This window comes from Homalodisca vitripennis, chromosome 5 (genome assembly GCF_021130785.1).
Source record: "Homalodisca vitripennis isolate AUS2020 chromosome 5, UT_GWSS_2.1, whole genome shotgun sequence".
NCBI classification, from domain to species: Eukaryota; Metazoa; Arthropoda; class Insecta; order Hemiptera; family Cicadellidae; genus Homalodisca; species Homalodisca vitripennis.
Window position 1 is genome coordinate 114,203,379 of NC_060211.1, and position 14,713 is coordinate 114,218,091.

General features: G+C 32.1%; 1 protein-coding gene across 1 annotated transcript in view; it reads right to left on the reverse strand.

Moving 5' to 3' along the window:
• LOC124362745 overlaps positions 1 to 14,713 on the reverse strand; it is a 129,008-nt gene that overhangs the window by 65,048 nt on the left and 49,247 nt on the right. The window contains exon 2 of the mRNA XM_046817490.1: positions 13,255 to 13,386. Within this exon, the coding sequence (XP_046673446.1) occupies positions 13,255 to 13,386 (132 nt within the window). The remainder of the gene's footprint in view (positions 1 to 13,254; positions 13,387 to 14,713) is intronic.

Consider the following 14,713-nt stretch of genomic DNA (forward strand, 5'->3'; position numbering starts at 1 on the left):
AATTGATGGATAGGACTGCTTGAGAACCGAGGTTACGATGTACCAGAAATTAATGACTGTGATTTGGGATACAATACTGTATAACGCACAGAAAATAAAGTGGTAATGTAACACGTTCCCATTATCACCGCTCCATGTCAGGCTAAAATTGATGGATAGGACTGCTTGAGAACCGAGGTTACGATGTACCAGAAATCATTGACTGTGATTTGGGATACAATACTGTATAACGCACAGAAAATAAAGTGGTAATGTAACACGTTCTCATTATCACCGCTCCATTTCAGGCTAAAATTGATGGATAGGACTGCTTGAGAACCGAGGTTACGATGTACCAGAAATTAATGACTGTGATTTGGGATACAATACTGTATAACGCACAGAAAATAAAGTGGTAATGTAACACGTTCCCATTATCACCGCTCCATGTCAGGCTAAAATTGATGGATAGGACTGCTTGAGAACCGATGTCACGATGTACCACAAATTATTGAAAATGTTATTTGGGATACAATACTGTATAACGCACAGAAAATAAAGTGGTAATGTAACACGTTCTCATTATCACCGCACCATGTCAGGCTAAAATTGATGGATAGGACTGCTTGAGAACCGATGTCACGATGTACCACAAATTATTGAAAATGTTATTTGGGATACAATACTGTATAACGCACAGAAAATAAAGTGGTAATGTAACACGTTCCCATTATCACCGCTCCATGTCAGGCTAAAATTGATGGATAGGACTGCTTGAGAACCGATGTCACGATGTACCACAAATTATTGAAAATGTTATTTGGGATACAATACTGCATAACGCACAGAAAATAAAGTGGTAATGTAACACGTTCCCATTATCACCGCTCCATGTCAGGCTAAAAGTGATGGATAGGACTGCTTGAGAACCGAGGTTACGACGTACCAGAAATTATTGACTGTGATTTGGGATACAATACTGTATAACGCACAGAAAATAAGGTGGTAATGTAACACGTTCTCATTATCACTGCACCATGTCAGGCTAAAATTGATGGATAGGACTGCTTGAGAACCGAGGTTACGATGTACCAGAAATTAATGACTGTGATTTGGGATACAATACTGTATAACGCACAGAAAATAAAGTGGTAATGTAACACGTTCCCATTATCACCGCTCCATGTCAGGCTAAAATTGATGGATAGGACTGCTTGAGAACCGATGTCACGATGTACCACAAATTATTGAAAATGTTATTTGGGATACAATACTGTATAACGCACAGAAAATAAAGTGGTAATGTAACACGTTCTCATTATCACCGCACCATGTCAGGCTAAAATTGATGGATAGGACTGCTTGAGAACCGATGTCACGATGTACCACAAATTATTGAAAATGTTATTTGGGATACAATACTGTATAACGCACAGAAAATAAAGTGGTAATGTAACACGTTCCCATTATCACCGCTCCATGTCAGGCTAAAATTGATGGATAGGACTGCTTGAGAACCGATGTCACGATGTACCACAAATTATTGAAAATGTTATTTGGGATACAATACTGCATAACGCACAGAAAATAAAGTGGTAATGTAACACGTTCCCATTATCACCGCTCCATGTCAGGCTAAAAGTGATGGATAGGACTGCTTGAGAACCGAGGTTACGACGTACCAGAAATTATTGACTGTGATTTGGGATACAATACTGTATAACGCACAGAAAATAAGGTGGTAATGTAACACGTTCTCATTATCACTGCACCATGTCAGGCTAAAATTGATGGATAGGACTGCTTGAGAACCGAGGTCACGATGTACCAGAAATTATTGGCAATGTGATTTGGGATACAATACTGTATAACGCACAGAAAATAAAGTGGTAATGTAACACGTTCCCATTATCACCGCTCCATGTCAGGGTAAAATTGATGGATAGGACTGCTTGAGAACCGAGGTTACGATGTACCAGAAATCATTGTCTGTGATTTGGGATACAATACTGTATAACGCACAGAAAATAAAGTGGTAATGTAACACGTTCTCATTATCACCGCTCCATTTCAGGCTAAAATTGATGGATAGGACTGCTTGAGAACCGAGGTTACGATGTACCAGAAATTATTGACTGTGATTTGGGATACAATACTGTATAACGCACAGAAAATAAGGTGGTAATGTAACACGTTCTCATTATCACTGCACCATGTCAGGCTAAAATTGATGGATAGGACTGCTTGAGAACCGAGGTCACGATGTACCAGAAATTATTGGCAATGTGATTTGGGATACAATACTGTATAACGCACAGTAAATAAAGTGGTAATGTAACACGTTCTCATTATCACCGCACCATGTCAGGCTAAAATTGATGGATAGGGTTGCTTGAAAACCGAAGTCACGTTTTCCCAAAAATAATTGAAGTTTTGGGGGACGAGGGAGAGATCTATTTGAATAAATACGGTTCGATATATTACTTTTATTTTTTTACTTACATTGTATAATTAATTTTTCTTTTGCATATATTGCATTGGATCATAAATACATTTTAATCAACAGGAATTGATTGCTTATTTATTTAAGTAAAACATCAATTGAATAGAACATCACTACTATTAGCTGAACGTTAGTGAAGTGGTCTATGGTACGAATTGTATGCTGTATCTTCTATCTGGACGAACGATATCTCGAAAAACCTGACATATAGACTTGAGATTTTCCATGCTTCATTTGTATGTAGACAACACTGAGTTTTACGATGGTGCATGTCCTTCCATATTTAGCTGAGCATTAGCAAATATTTTACATTGGTCTTATGGGTGGGTACCATGATGGTAACAAGTAAGTTTTTGAATGAATAAATTTAAAGAAACTGAATACATTCACATGAGATTTAAACATGTGACATTTCGTTCTATTCTAAAAAAGGTAATAGAGTTCAAAATCAGTATTGAAATTCGGCCACCATTTATAGCTCCCGGATCTTTTATTATTTGAAATTTGCAATGGAACCTAATTAAGTGGAAATTTATGCGAATTTATCATGTTGCAAGATGTCTTGAAAAAGATTTCATCCAAATGCTTTACAGTATGTAGAAAAAAAATTCCTACATACACAAGAATGAGTTCTATGACGGCGCATGTCCAATTATAGAATTTTCGTTACAATTGCTTTTCTGTCTGCTTATCTGTCCGCAGAACATATCGAGAATTAAAATGTATGGGTTATTATGAAATGAATGAACATGTTTCAAATTCTGCATCAAATCTTCATGTTACGTGGAATAAGGTGTGGCGTGTTCCTGTGCTGTAACAATATTATGCTATCGTATATAAACATTCTTGAGTTATTGATATTAAGCTTAAAATTTTTGCGGTTCTGTTAGAAATCTGATGTTATTTACAATGAGTTGTGATTTATAATACACACTTAAATCTGCAGTTTGAACAAAAATTACATCTGGGGAGAAAATATACTGATACGATATAGAGTATCGTAGGAACCAAGAGAATGTTAACGTATGTGTCACCAAACCAATCCAACTTTAATTGTTACTCAATTTCTTCAACCATTTGTTTTTCTGCAATTTTCTCGTTGCCATCAAGGTTAACCCTAAAACTACTCTAAAATTATTAGAATTTTATTTATATCATTAATTTTCATCTAAAAGTTCCTTCCAAATTATTTTTGTTCTTAATCTCAATACGTATATGGTCAACCTTCTCTCTAAGTTAATCAATATTTTTTGCAACTGATCACACATCTACATTGATGCCTTGTGACCTTTTATAATTGACGATACGAATAAGATGATAAATAAGTTATCGATCTAGTTACCATAGATATTTGTTTATTTATTTAGTGGTGGAAAATAAGTGCAGCGTTAATATTATAATATTCTTGTAGAGATGGCCTATGTTTACATCAGGAACATTAACATCTCCGGAGGTATTACCGCAGAGGAGCTCATTATCTGACTGCCCAACCCAACCCAACCACTCCTGCCGACCGGACTACCGAGGTTGCCGGCTGGTCGTACTGATAACAACCACCTGCTGCTTTCTCGATCCTCAGATTGTCGTCACTTCACAAGGTCGACTTCTCTTTTCACCGTCCTAAATACAGGTCCAGCAAGATATCAACGGAGATTAACATAGACAGGATCTGACAGATCCACACTAGCACCTCATCCATTACCCATCTAGTTAATTTACTCATCTTTAGGGAACATTACGTGCCCGCAAAGAACTCATCAAGGTGATTTTAAACCAACTAGTTGACTATTTCGATAAGTTACAAGACGTAGGATCATTCAGTAGGAGTACGCCACACCACCTGTCGCGTAACAGCCTTCGCTGAGGTTAACAAGCGAAATTTTAAATGTATAGTTCATTTCATGAAGTAAAACAATTTCGTCATATTATTGTACTTAGTTTGTTTACAAATTTATTTATTCTGTAATTTTTTCGTTATAATTATTGTTATGCCAATTGAAGCATCTTAGTAACAATATAACATCGTTCCGCAAAAGTTTTATGGGGTGGCACTGTTGCTTATATAAAAATGAAGTTTCATGAAATTTTCAGGTAGGTTCCTTCTCGAAATATGGTGCAGACGGATAGACATACAGACAGTTAGACAGAAAGACGTAAATGAAATTGTTTTCCAATCTTTTTGCTAACGTTCACTCAAAAAATGTGTTTGTATGAACGAAACGTTGGTGTATCTACAGGTTTGCGTGCTCACCACGCACTAAAATTCCTGGTCCTGTCACTCTTGGAATCTGCCGACATTCTACAATGTCTCCTCACTCAGCTCACTACAGGCATAACTTTACACACGCGAGCTAAATTTCACAATGTTATTTTAAAGCAGATTATAAAGTTTAACAGATAAGTTTAGTTTAATTCAAACTATTTTAACAATCAATTCAATAAACTTGACCAATAGGTTTCTTGGTTGATTCAAGGAGCAGTAATTAATTCAATAATATACTGAATGATAAAAGCCCTTTATTAAAATACAAATATGATTTATTTTTTCATCATATTAATATTTTAAAATTGTTGCATTTAAAACTTTATATTTTTTAAACGCCAAAGACTGGGAAAATAGTTGTAATGAAATACTTGTAACCGAATGTTGTTCGTTTTACTGAGTTATATGCTATAATTGTCATACAGTATTGTGTCACATATAATATTTATAAGAAATACTGATATTTTATTGTTTTCGATGGTTATGCTAATTGTAACACTGTTATGAAGTATTAAAAATATTTCAATAGACAACTTTAGAGTTTACCTCACTAAAATCTATATCACAAGTATATCCTGTGTATCAATAATACAAGAATACGCCTTTGATATTCGTCTCTCATTGAGTTGTATAAGTGATAAAGTGACGCAATAATAATAAATACATATTTAAAAAAATATTATTTATGTATACTTCCGCCCAGTGATACAGTATGTTCCTCAAGTCCTAAAACTGTATAATGTACGAGTTCAATCACACAATATTACCTACATTATTATGATATTAAACTGTTACGACTGTCTACAAGTTTAGTAGACACCGGTCTGTGTATGATGTGCGTATCAATAAGTTTTAAGGATAAATATATGTAACTCGGACTAACAAAATAATGAATGATCATGAAGTGAAATTCGGTTGCGCATCGCCCGCACATGAATGAGGTGACAACTTCCTGCAACTGTGCAATATTGCGGCCCTGGTGACCTGCCAAATGTCGTGTATAACTGTTGTAGAGAGAGCCCCTGGCGAGTTGTTAGTCAAACTAAACAAGAATATTAATTGTTTTAATTTTGGATCCATCTACATATATTGACCATAACAATAATTAATCACCATGCTTTTATTAGATACGCCTTTAAAAGGTCACACATTTCAACCTGGTTATAATGTTAAGAGATTTTTATCGTCATAATGTTTCATTAAAGTATGTTATAGAGTGCAGGAATAACATGCAATCTTTTAATTAAGTGAACTAAAAGATATTTACATTACAGTATCATTACATGTCAAATACAACTCCTCAAATAATAAACAAATTTTCCAACATCTCATCTTTCAATGTTAGTTTCACTGAAATTAAAAAGGTAATAACATTTAATTCATACCTTTCCTGAAAATATGGAGTGCAAAATTTCGTTTTTCGTTTTATGAAGTATGAATTTTATAAACCTTGTACGCTCATTCAAAGGACAAGCAAAAAAATATTAATACCTAGAATTTTTTCACTTAGCCGACAGGTCTGGTCATTATATTATTGCAAACCTACCGCTTGTTCGTATGTATGATGACCAAGGCAAAAGGTGTAGGACTTGAGTTCGAAAATAAAGGAAACCAGATTTCTACAGGAGAAATTTCTTCTGTAATTGTATACTCACCAATAACTAACAGTATATTTGAAGAACCGGTCGTCTACAAAAGGTTAATATTCAATATTCCAGCCCATAGTGAATTTTATGAGTTCCAAATTCAACGTGTGAATGTTTAGAATTTGAGTAAAGACCAAAGTGATTATAGTCAGTGCAATAAATAAATAATCAGAGAAGAAGTTCTTGCACAGGTTATAAATTGGATTTCGACAATCCAGTAACAGTTATATGGCATTTCTAGATATTGAAAAATCTTGTATGTAATTTAATTTGTTTAATTTGTAATTGGCCTGTCTTGAATTTTAACTAGTTATAAACCAAAAGTAAGGATTTAAATATTCGTTACTTTTATTATCAACAAGCTACAAGTTGTAGTTGTAGGCTCGTTCGGTTTATTTCGTAAATCGATGAATAAATAAGTGCATAAATTTCCACACCAATTAGTACAAACTTCAAATTTAATTTACTTCAATTTGTGGTTTCAAGTATTCAATATTTTGATTAATTCATTTAATGGGTTCAAATAATTACATTCTTTAGAAAGTAGGTTACAATGAACATTTATTTTAAATAAAACTTTAATTGTTTTATCTGGTTAAATAACCTTAAAATGTTTAATTTTAGTTTAGTTATTAAATGAATAATAATTAAGAGATATATTTTTATTATTTATTTATTAAAGATGTATCTAGAATGGAGCCTGCTGACATTTTACATTACGCTGATCAATGTTGACACAAAGAACATTACTAAAGGAAGAATATTCAGTATTTATAACCTGACGCTGATGTTGTTATTATGAGATAACAATTATTTTAAATTTGCCTCATCTGAGGATTATCTCGACGATCTATTATTAATTGTCTTTCAGTTAGAATACGTTTATTAATTTTCAATCAATATTTGAATACAGCTTATTAAAATAAATTTTCTGAAGACATGAATAATATAAACTTTTGTATTATTTCACGAGGAGTGGTAGACAATTAAAGCATTATATTATCATCAGGCCCAATGACAAAAATTTGAGAACAAGGATATACATTATTTACAGTACGTACATTAAAGATGACTTAATTAAATATTTTATGAAAATTATACTAAAAAAGTATAAAACTTTCTTGGACCAGATTTTATCAAGTAATAAAATAAAAACTCGTCGTTCCCCGGGATTATGAACTTATGTACGTACTGTAAAATGTATATTACGCTATGTTTCATCTTATATTGTCTTAAGCCATTTTTACTTGTCCCGTTTAAAAATACTTTGATTTTCTAATTTAAATAACTGTAATTCCTCGAGTATTGATCAAGAAGTTTCTGTCCTAAGTAGTGATACATTAACAGGCTAAAAAGTGTAACTCAAAAATTGTTTCAACCATCTATTGGAGAAATAAATAGATACATTTTATTACTTAAAACACATTTGAAATACAATTATCGGACACTGACGTAATGTATAAAACTACGTATAAGCTGACTGTACCCTTTCTATCTAACTTCTAAATCAACTATAAGATGATTTAATCCTTATTTAATGCTATGAAATATATTTTTCTATAATTAAATAAATAGAGATATATAACTGTACCGTATCTTCTACAAATTCTGTATTTTTATTAAAATTAAGTTAATTTTGTATTTTCTTATAGAAAATTTAAGTGTACTGTATTGCAAATGTAATTTCTTGACTAATTTTACCATTTAATTAAGAGATAAGTGGAAAGAGAAGAGATTAAGCGTTCGGTGTCTCCTTGACTGTACGACTTAACAACTTTAATAGATTTATAAATTAGCGTAATACCAATATGCAATTTATTCACATTTTATTTCATGTACCACAAGGGTTTTACGTTTTATTCATTTACTAGAAAAAATAATCTTAAAAATATCTGTTTAATTATCTACAAGACGATGTAATGTGACTTACCCAAAGCCAAATATGCTAGTATAAAGTTGTGTAGTTAGCAAAAATTACAATTCTTTTCATAGCGGGGTTATCAAGCGTTTACTCCGCCCTAAGCCAGAATTTTAATTATCACTGCAAGTAAACAAGTCAAGCACGAGCGCCTCTGGTGCACCTTCCCCCTGTTACTAGTTGTTGGTTGTTTTACACAAATAATTGGAATAAATTCAAGATCAGAAGGTATCACTAAATAGTATTTGTTGTGTTTAACAACAATTTGCAGAGCATCAAACTACAATAAGTTCAATTTCTTCATGACGATTGAAGTACTTGCGTGTATTTGTACTGATGCGAGAGCTAAGTTCTAGACAACAATTTCACAAAATACATTCATTCACACAATTACTTCCTACGTTTAGTGATAATTGTAATATATAAACTGCACTTTTAAGGTTATATTGTAAATTATTCTTGTAATTAGCTTAGATTTATCAGTACTAATTTATATTGTTAGTTGCTGTTATCTTTAGTATTTGTTACAAATATATCTTATGTAAAATATTTAGTTGAAGCTATGGTTTTGGTACTTGAAGTTTTTATTTCGAACGGTTTCTCGTAAAATCTATACAAAATATGGAGGTATTATTAAGTCTGACAATGACGTGAGATTCATTGTACCAACCATAGGTAACCCAGCGATTCACATGACCGTATCTAGTTACTGCTCAGGAATGCGAATACAAAGATTACATCAGCTCTTACAGTTAAGATACTCTTCTAAACCCACTTGATAATTCTAATAGAGTGGTGATGTTAAAACAGTCCAGAGTTGGACTTTTCCACAGTCGAAAATCTTTGATATACCCAAAAATTAAAACAAAATTCCAACTATCTGATGAGCTTACAGTGTAAATAAAATTAAAATACGTTGTCCGCCCTTTCCAACAGTTTTCAGACATTTTCCATAGAAGAGTTTGGTATAACGGTGATATTACTTGGGAATGCTACCTGTGGCATTATAGTATCCATTATAAAAAATCCATACCTGTATGGACATTTTCTTTCTTGAAGAAAGATATATATAGCACGCTAGCCCTAAATCCCAATCATGATTTTCGTATTCTTTGTAATAGCATCCTCTCTAGTGCTCCTTTTCAGAAACGTTCATAATATATAAAAGACATTTTACAACAGAATACTATTAGATGTGTAGATAGTACCTGTAGCCCAGCATACCTACGTATACGTTTTAAGTTGCTTGGTAACCAATTGCAATAGATTTATTTGTCTATTCTATGATGCTTGTATTTCTCCTAACCAATCTAGTTTCAAATCTGATCCTAATTTATGTGACTAACTCTTTCAATAAGGAGAAGACGTTTACACCGTTCCTTCCATGAGCCTACAACAAGATATGTAGAAAAGGCCATCTAATGAACCTTTTACGGTATAATTTCTTGCTGACTTGTAGACTATATAATATATATATATATCATCGTTGGCTGACATATTGCAAATAGATACCCGTGAAATAAGGAGAGTGACTTCATGGCTGCCTTTTTTAGGGTTATTTTCCTGCAATATTCATTGAAATATTTATAATGCTAACATTTTTTTTGTCAACATTGTATTTGTCAACGCGATATACAGCTTTAGGCATCAAGGACACAAGCGCCAAGGAAATTAATCCTTTAGCCGCCTCCTTGTTCTCAGTCTTTATTTTCCCTCCTGGCTCTACTCTTTCAAAAGTACCCTTCCACGACCACAATAACGATACACCATATTTAAAATATCACCTGGTCGATGATATTTAGAGCCCAAACGCAGTGAGCACCCACAGCTCTTGGAGTTCAAATCTTAAAACATTTATCAAGGGAACATAGTGATTTATTGCAATCCACTGATCTAGAAACTGTGTTTACTTTACAGTGATATGCTTTACTGTGTTACTTAAATAACACAGTTAAGTAAATTGTGATTTGTAGTAGTATTACAATACAAAGAAATTGTGTACTGTGTCTGCAATGCCATTATGGAAACTGTAGCGACGGGTTTGGCTTTTTTCCTATTTTTTTCTTTTTTCAAGCATTATTGTTAAATCCAAGTTTTCTTTCTAAATTTAAATCAAACCAACCAAATTCAATTTTTAAAGGAAATCATCAGATTACTGCTAGCACATATTTCACTGAATATAAGGTGCATTAAAATGATTAAATTTATATTATAAATGTCAAAACCTCCGAGTTGTATACAATATTCATTATCACTCGCAGTCTATTGACAAGCCGTATCCGATGTAGTTAAATGTATAATGTTGATTAAATATTGGTCAATCTATTAGATTTGATTTTCAAATCATTTTGATTTCAGACCGCGAGTTTATACATTGTATATAGTACTATTATTATGAAAGTAACGTCTATTTGGGTTGATGAGAATGTTTGAAACGACTTTACGCAAAAAGTAATGAACCTACTAAGTTGATATTTTAAATGAATTCAGTTTATACATTGAAATAACACAGACTTTATTCTGCCGAGTTTTCAGGATTTTCTCCTAATGGCATTTAAGTCTTTAAAAAAGTGGTTGTAAATACATAAAATGCAAAGATTTACTAAAACATTCGTAAACAAATGTTTTTGACAGTAACACATTATAGAGAGGAGAGTAGAACGGTTGTACGATCATACCTCTAGTAATGTAAGTTAAGGGGTATAAAGGGGTAGAAACAATACAGACATATCAGTCGTAAGTTTGAAGACAGAAACCACGAGCCGCCTGTTGTATTTCAAACGCAGCCTTCGGTATAGAAATATTAAAGTAAGCTTTAAAATATAAGCTTTATAAATAAAATTGCTACAAAGCTAAATATAGTACAAATCTATCCGAACATTTTTTGACTCTATTTACACAGGGGTGAGAAGATATAACGATTGTTTACAATTCGGATTAATAAAAAATAAATACTATTATAGAATAGATTTCTAGTTTTTCTTATTAATTTTTTTAACTTCTAAGTTATTAAATTATTCTACATCAAAAATGTTGTTTTACATAGTTTTTTTTTAAGAATATGAATCATAAAAAACATCACAAAAGTAAAATTGTGGTATAGAACATATCTTGCACATATATATAGTCTTGCACATGTTTTATTAATGCAGTTGAAAACATTATTGGAATACAAAGGTGTTTGTGTTGTAATACAAGGCTCAACGTACGTTTGTTCTCTTTTTGAATTTTTGTTATGGTCTGATTGTGAACAACGAGGCCTGTATGAATATATATGATTTATTGCATTATTCGATCAATTTAAATCTCAACAAATATTGCCTGGTGAAGAATTGCATAACCAAAAGTAATTCTTGTACCGTAATCATTATAAACCTATTTGATATTGATATTGAAACAGTATATAATGAACATGGACAAGTATTGTATTAATAGTGTACCTCTAAAAGTGTTTAATACAATTAAAAGTATAAACCACCTATAACACTTTTATTATTATTTATTCCCTTGTTTTCAACATCAAATTAAGATGAATTCTCTGAATTTTGAATGTATATGGTACGAATAAAAGGAACAAAAGTGTTATAGGTGGTTTATAATTATTGAAGTATTTATGATTAGAAAATGTAAATCAAAATGCAATTGCTGCTGTTTTTGAAAAATTCCACTTTCTATGTAAAGATAACAAGGCATAATGACGTATCTACTTTGAAAGGGGGTGGGGGGAAAGCGGAAGTAGCTTAAGGTTAATGCACTCTACAATCTTTAAGGACAACTCTCTTGCTATGTATTAAGCTGATTTCTAATACTATATATTATATTGTAACGGTCCCTACGTACAAATATTGCTGTAGATAATCAGATCACGCCCCATGATAAACTCGCATTATAACTATAGCAATAGGCTATATCATTGACATTTGAGTTGTTGAACAATTATGAGCTCTGAAGCAAATGATGGTACAGTACTTGTAACACAAATACCTTTATCATCCGCTCCTCAAACTGAAGGCATTAAATATATAATAAGCTTAACTTCTAATATAATTTGCAATTTAGTAATAACTTCTATATAACAAAATAATAATCAAATAGAATATGTCTTGGTTGTGGTTATTTGTTTCTAAAAGGATTGCTGTGGGGATAAGTTGCTAGAACCAGTTTAGCAAGGAGGAGATCCATGTATGTCATAAATTAAATAATTTCTATTATTTTATTACCTAAGAACAAAGTGTTATGATCGTTTATGAAATAGCATAATGCCAGTTCTAATGAATTCAAACTTTGTTTAATATTGGTGGATATTAAAATATAAACAATTTCACTAATACGATTATCAATTCGAACACATTAATGAATGTTTAACAATTGTTTTCTACTGAATTATTAAAATAATACTATTATCAATTTTTTGAACTAATTTTAAGAAATGGCTAGTGAATATTTTCCAACGAATGAACGTCCCGTATCTTTAACGATGACTTAATAACTTCCATTAACAAAGTTTGAATTATTATTAATGAATATTTGTAAGTACGGTAATACACTTTAATGAAAACTTTTCTTTGTGACAAGTGTAAACAAGAGTGTTTGACTGGATTATTTAAAAACATTTTAATATTTGATATGAAACGGATCGTAATATTCTAATGGAAAAATAAATAAACAATTACTTTACAAATAATTTTTACAAGCTTTTAAAATAAAATTGTGAATATTAAAAAGCCTCGATTTGTTACGATACTGTTTGAATTAATCCTTATTCGAATACCGGTACTCGTAAAGTATCCGAATTAATATTTGAATAATAAAAATTATTTGAATATGTTATTACTAGACGAGCTCCTGACCGATAGCACATGCGCGCTTCATTATATGTCTACAGCGCTCAAACCGCTCAAAATGTTTCATGATTGGATCTATTTGTTTATAAAAAAGTACTAACGTCTCTGAGTAAGTCGCGCAGTCGGTCGAGCCGATCCTCCTGCCCTCTGGTGGGCAGATACCTCCCGTCAACCGTCAGGGCGGAGAGCAGCATGGCGAGACACAGGCTGAGTACCATCACTTGTCGTGTCATCTGTAACACAAAGATCAGTTTGTTACTGCTGCAGTTATAATATAATTTGTTACATTACTTTGTTGCTTTAGATAATATGAGAACTTAATATTTTAGTTTATTAGCTATTGTTTCATTATAAAAAAACGAAAAATAATCTACTTAAAAATCATGAAAATATTAATATAGTTTATGGTCTTAGTATAGTTTGATAACTAGCTACACCTAGCTGCACCTACAATTGGAAATAAAAAATGTAGTTACCATCAAGTTTATTCTATGCATTCCCACTATAAATGTAAAAAATTGAAAATAGTAGCTAAATTAATAAAACATGTGGTTGTGCTGTTATAAAACAATGTTTACCCAGAACAGTTAATTACATTTAAGGGGTTTTTGAGTTATTAATACTTGTTTGCTGTAATGCAACTTATATTTGCAATATGGGATTTTTCGCAAATTTAGAGACCAATGAGGCAGAGACTGTAGGGATTTTCGAAATATGACTAGGCCTATATGTTAATCATGGTCACTAAAAATGTCCATGTAATTTGGCGCTAGAGATTTGGCGAGAATTTTCTACAAGTTGATTTTCTATTTGATTACTCGATGGATACATATCTCATAATACAGTTCTAAAATCTGTAACCGCTTATAAAGTTCTGACTGCGCACTATCTGGCGGCAAATGAACGAAACATTTATGTATATAGTATATTTATGTATATTTAGTCTTGTAAATATATAACATAAAACTATCAAACATATTGTCTGAGTGAACTATAGCAGTGATGTGTATACGCACATTTAAATTTAATCTATCAACAAAATGATATCATTACGAATAGCATGATATGGATTACAGTTCTAAGCCAAAGGTTTTGCATGGTAGCGCTATCTACTAATCGCCGCACACAACTGCTATTACCACTCATAACTCCTGTCCCACAATCCTCATGAAAGTGAGGTATATTCTCTTTTACAGTAAACAATGTTACTCTGTATTTTTTCACCGGCAATCTTTTAGTATGGAAGCGTAAAAAATATTCATGTTCGATTTAAACCCGTGTCTACTGTCTTGGTAAAACTATAAATTATTACGTCTTATGACCAAAAAATTGGCTCATTGCAAGATCAAAATTTTTGAGTTTTTCTTATGTGGCAGAAGCAATTTAAAATTTATTAGCTAAATATATGTTACAACGAGGTCTTGTAACAGGCTTCGCTGTAGTTACATGCAAAATTTCAAGTCTATCATTCTCGATAATATCCTGCGGACAGATAGACAGACACGTAATTATACAGGAAAGAAATTGAACTAATTTGTTTATAAATAAAGTTATGTACAA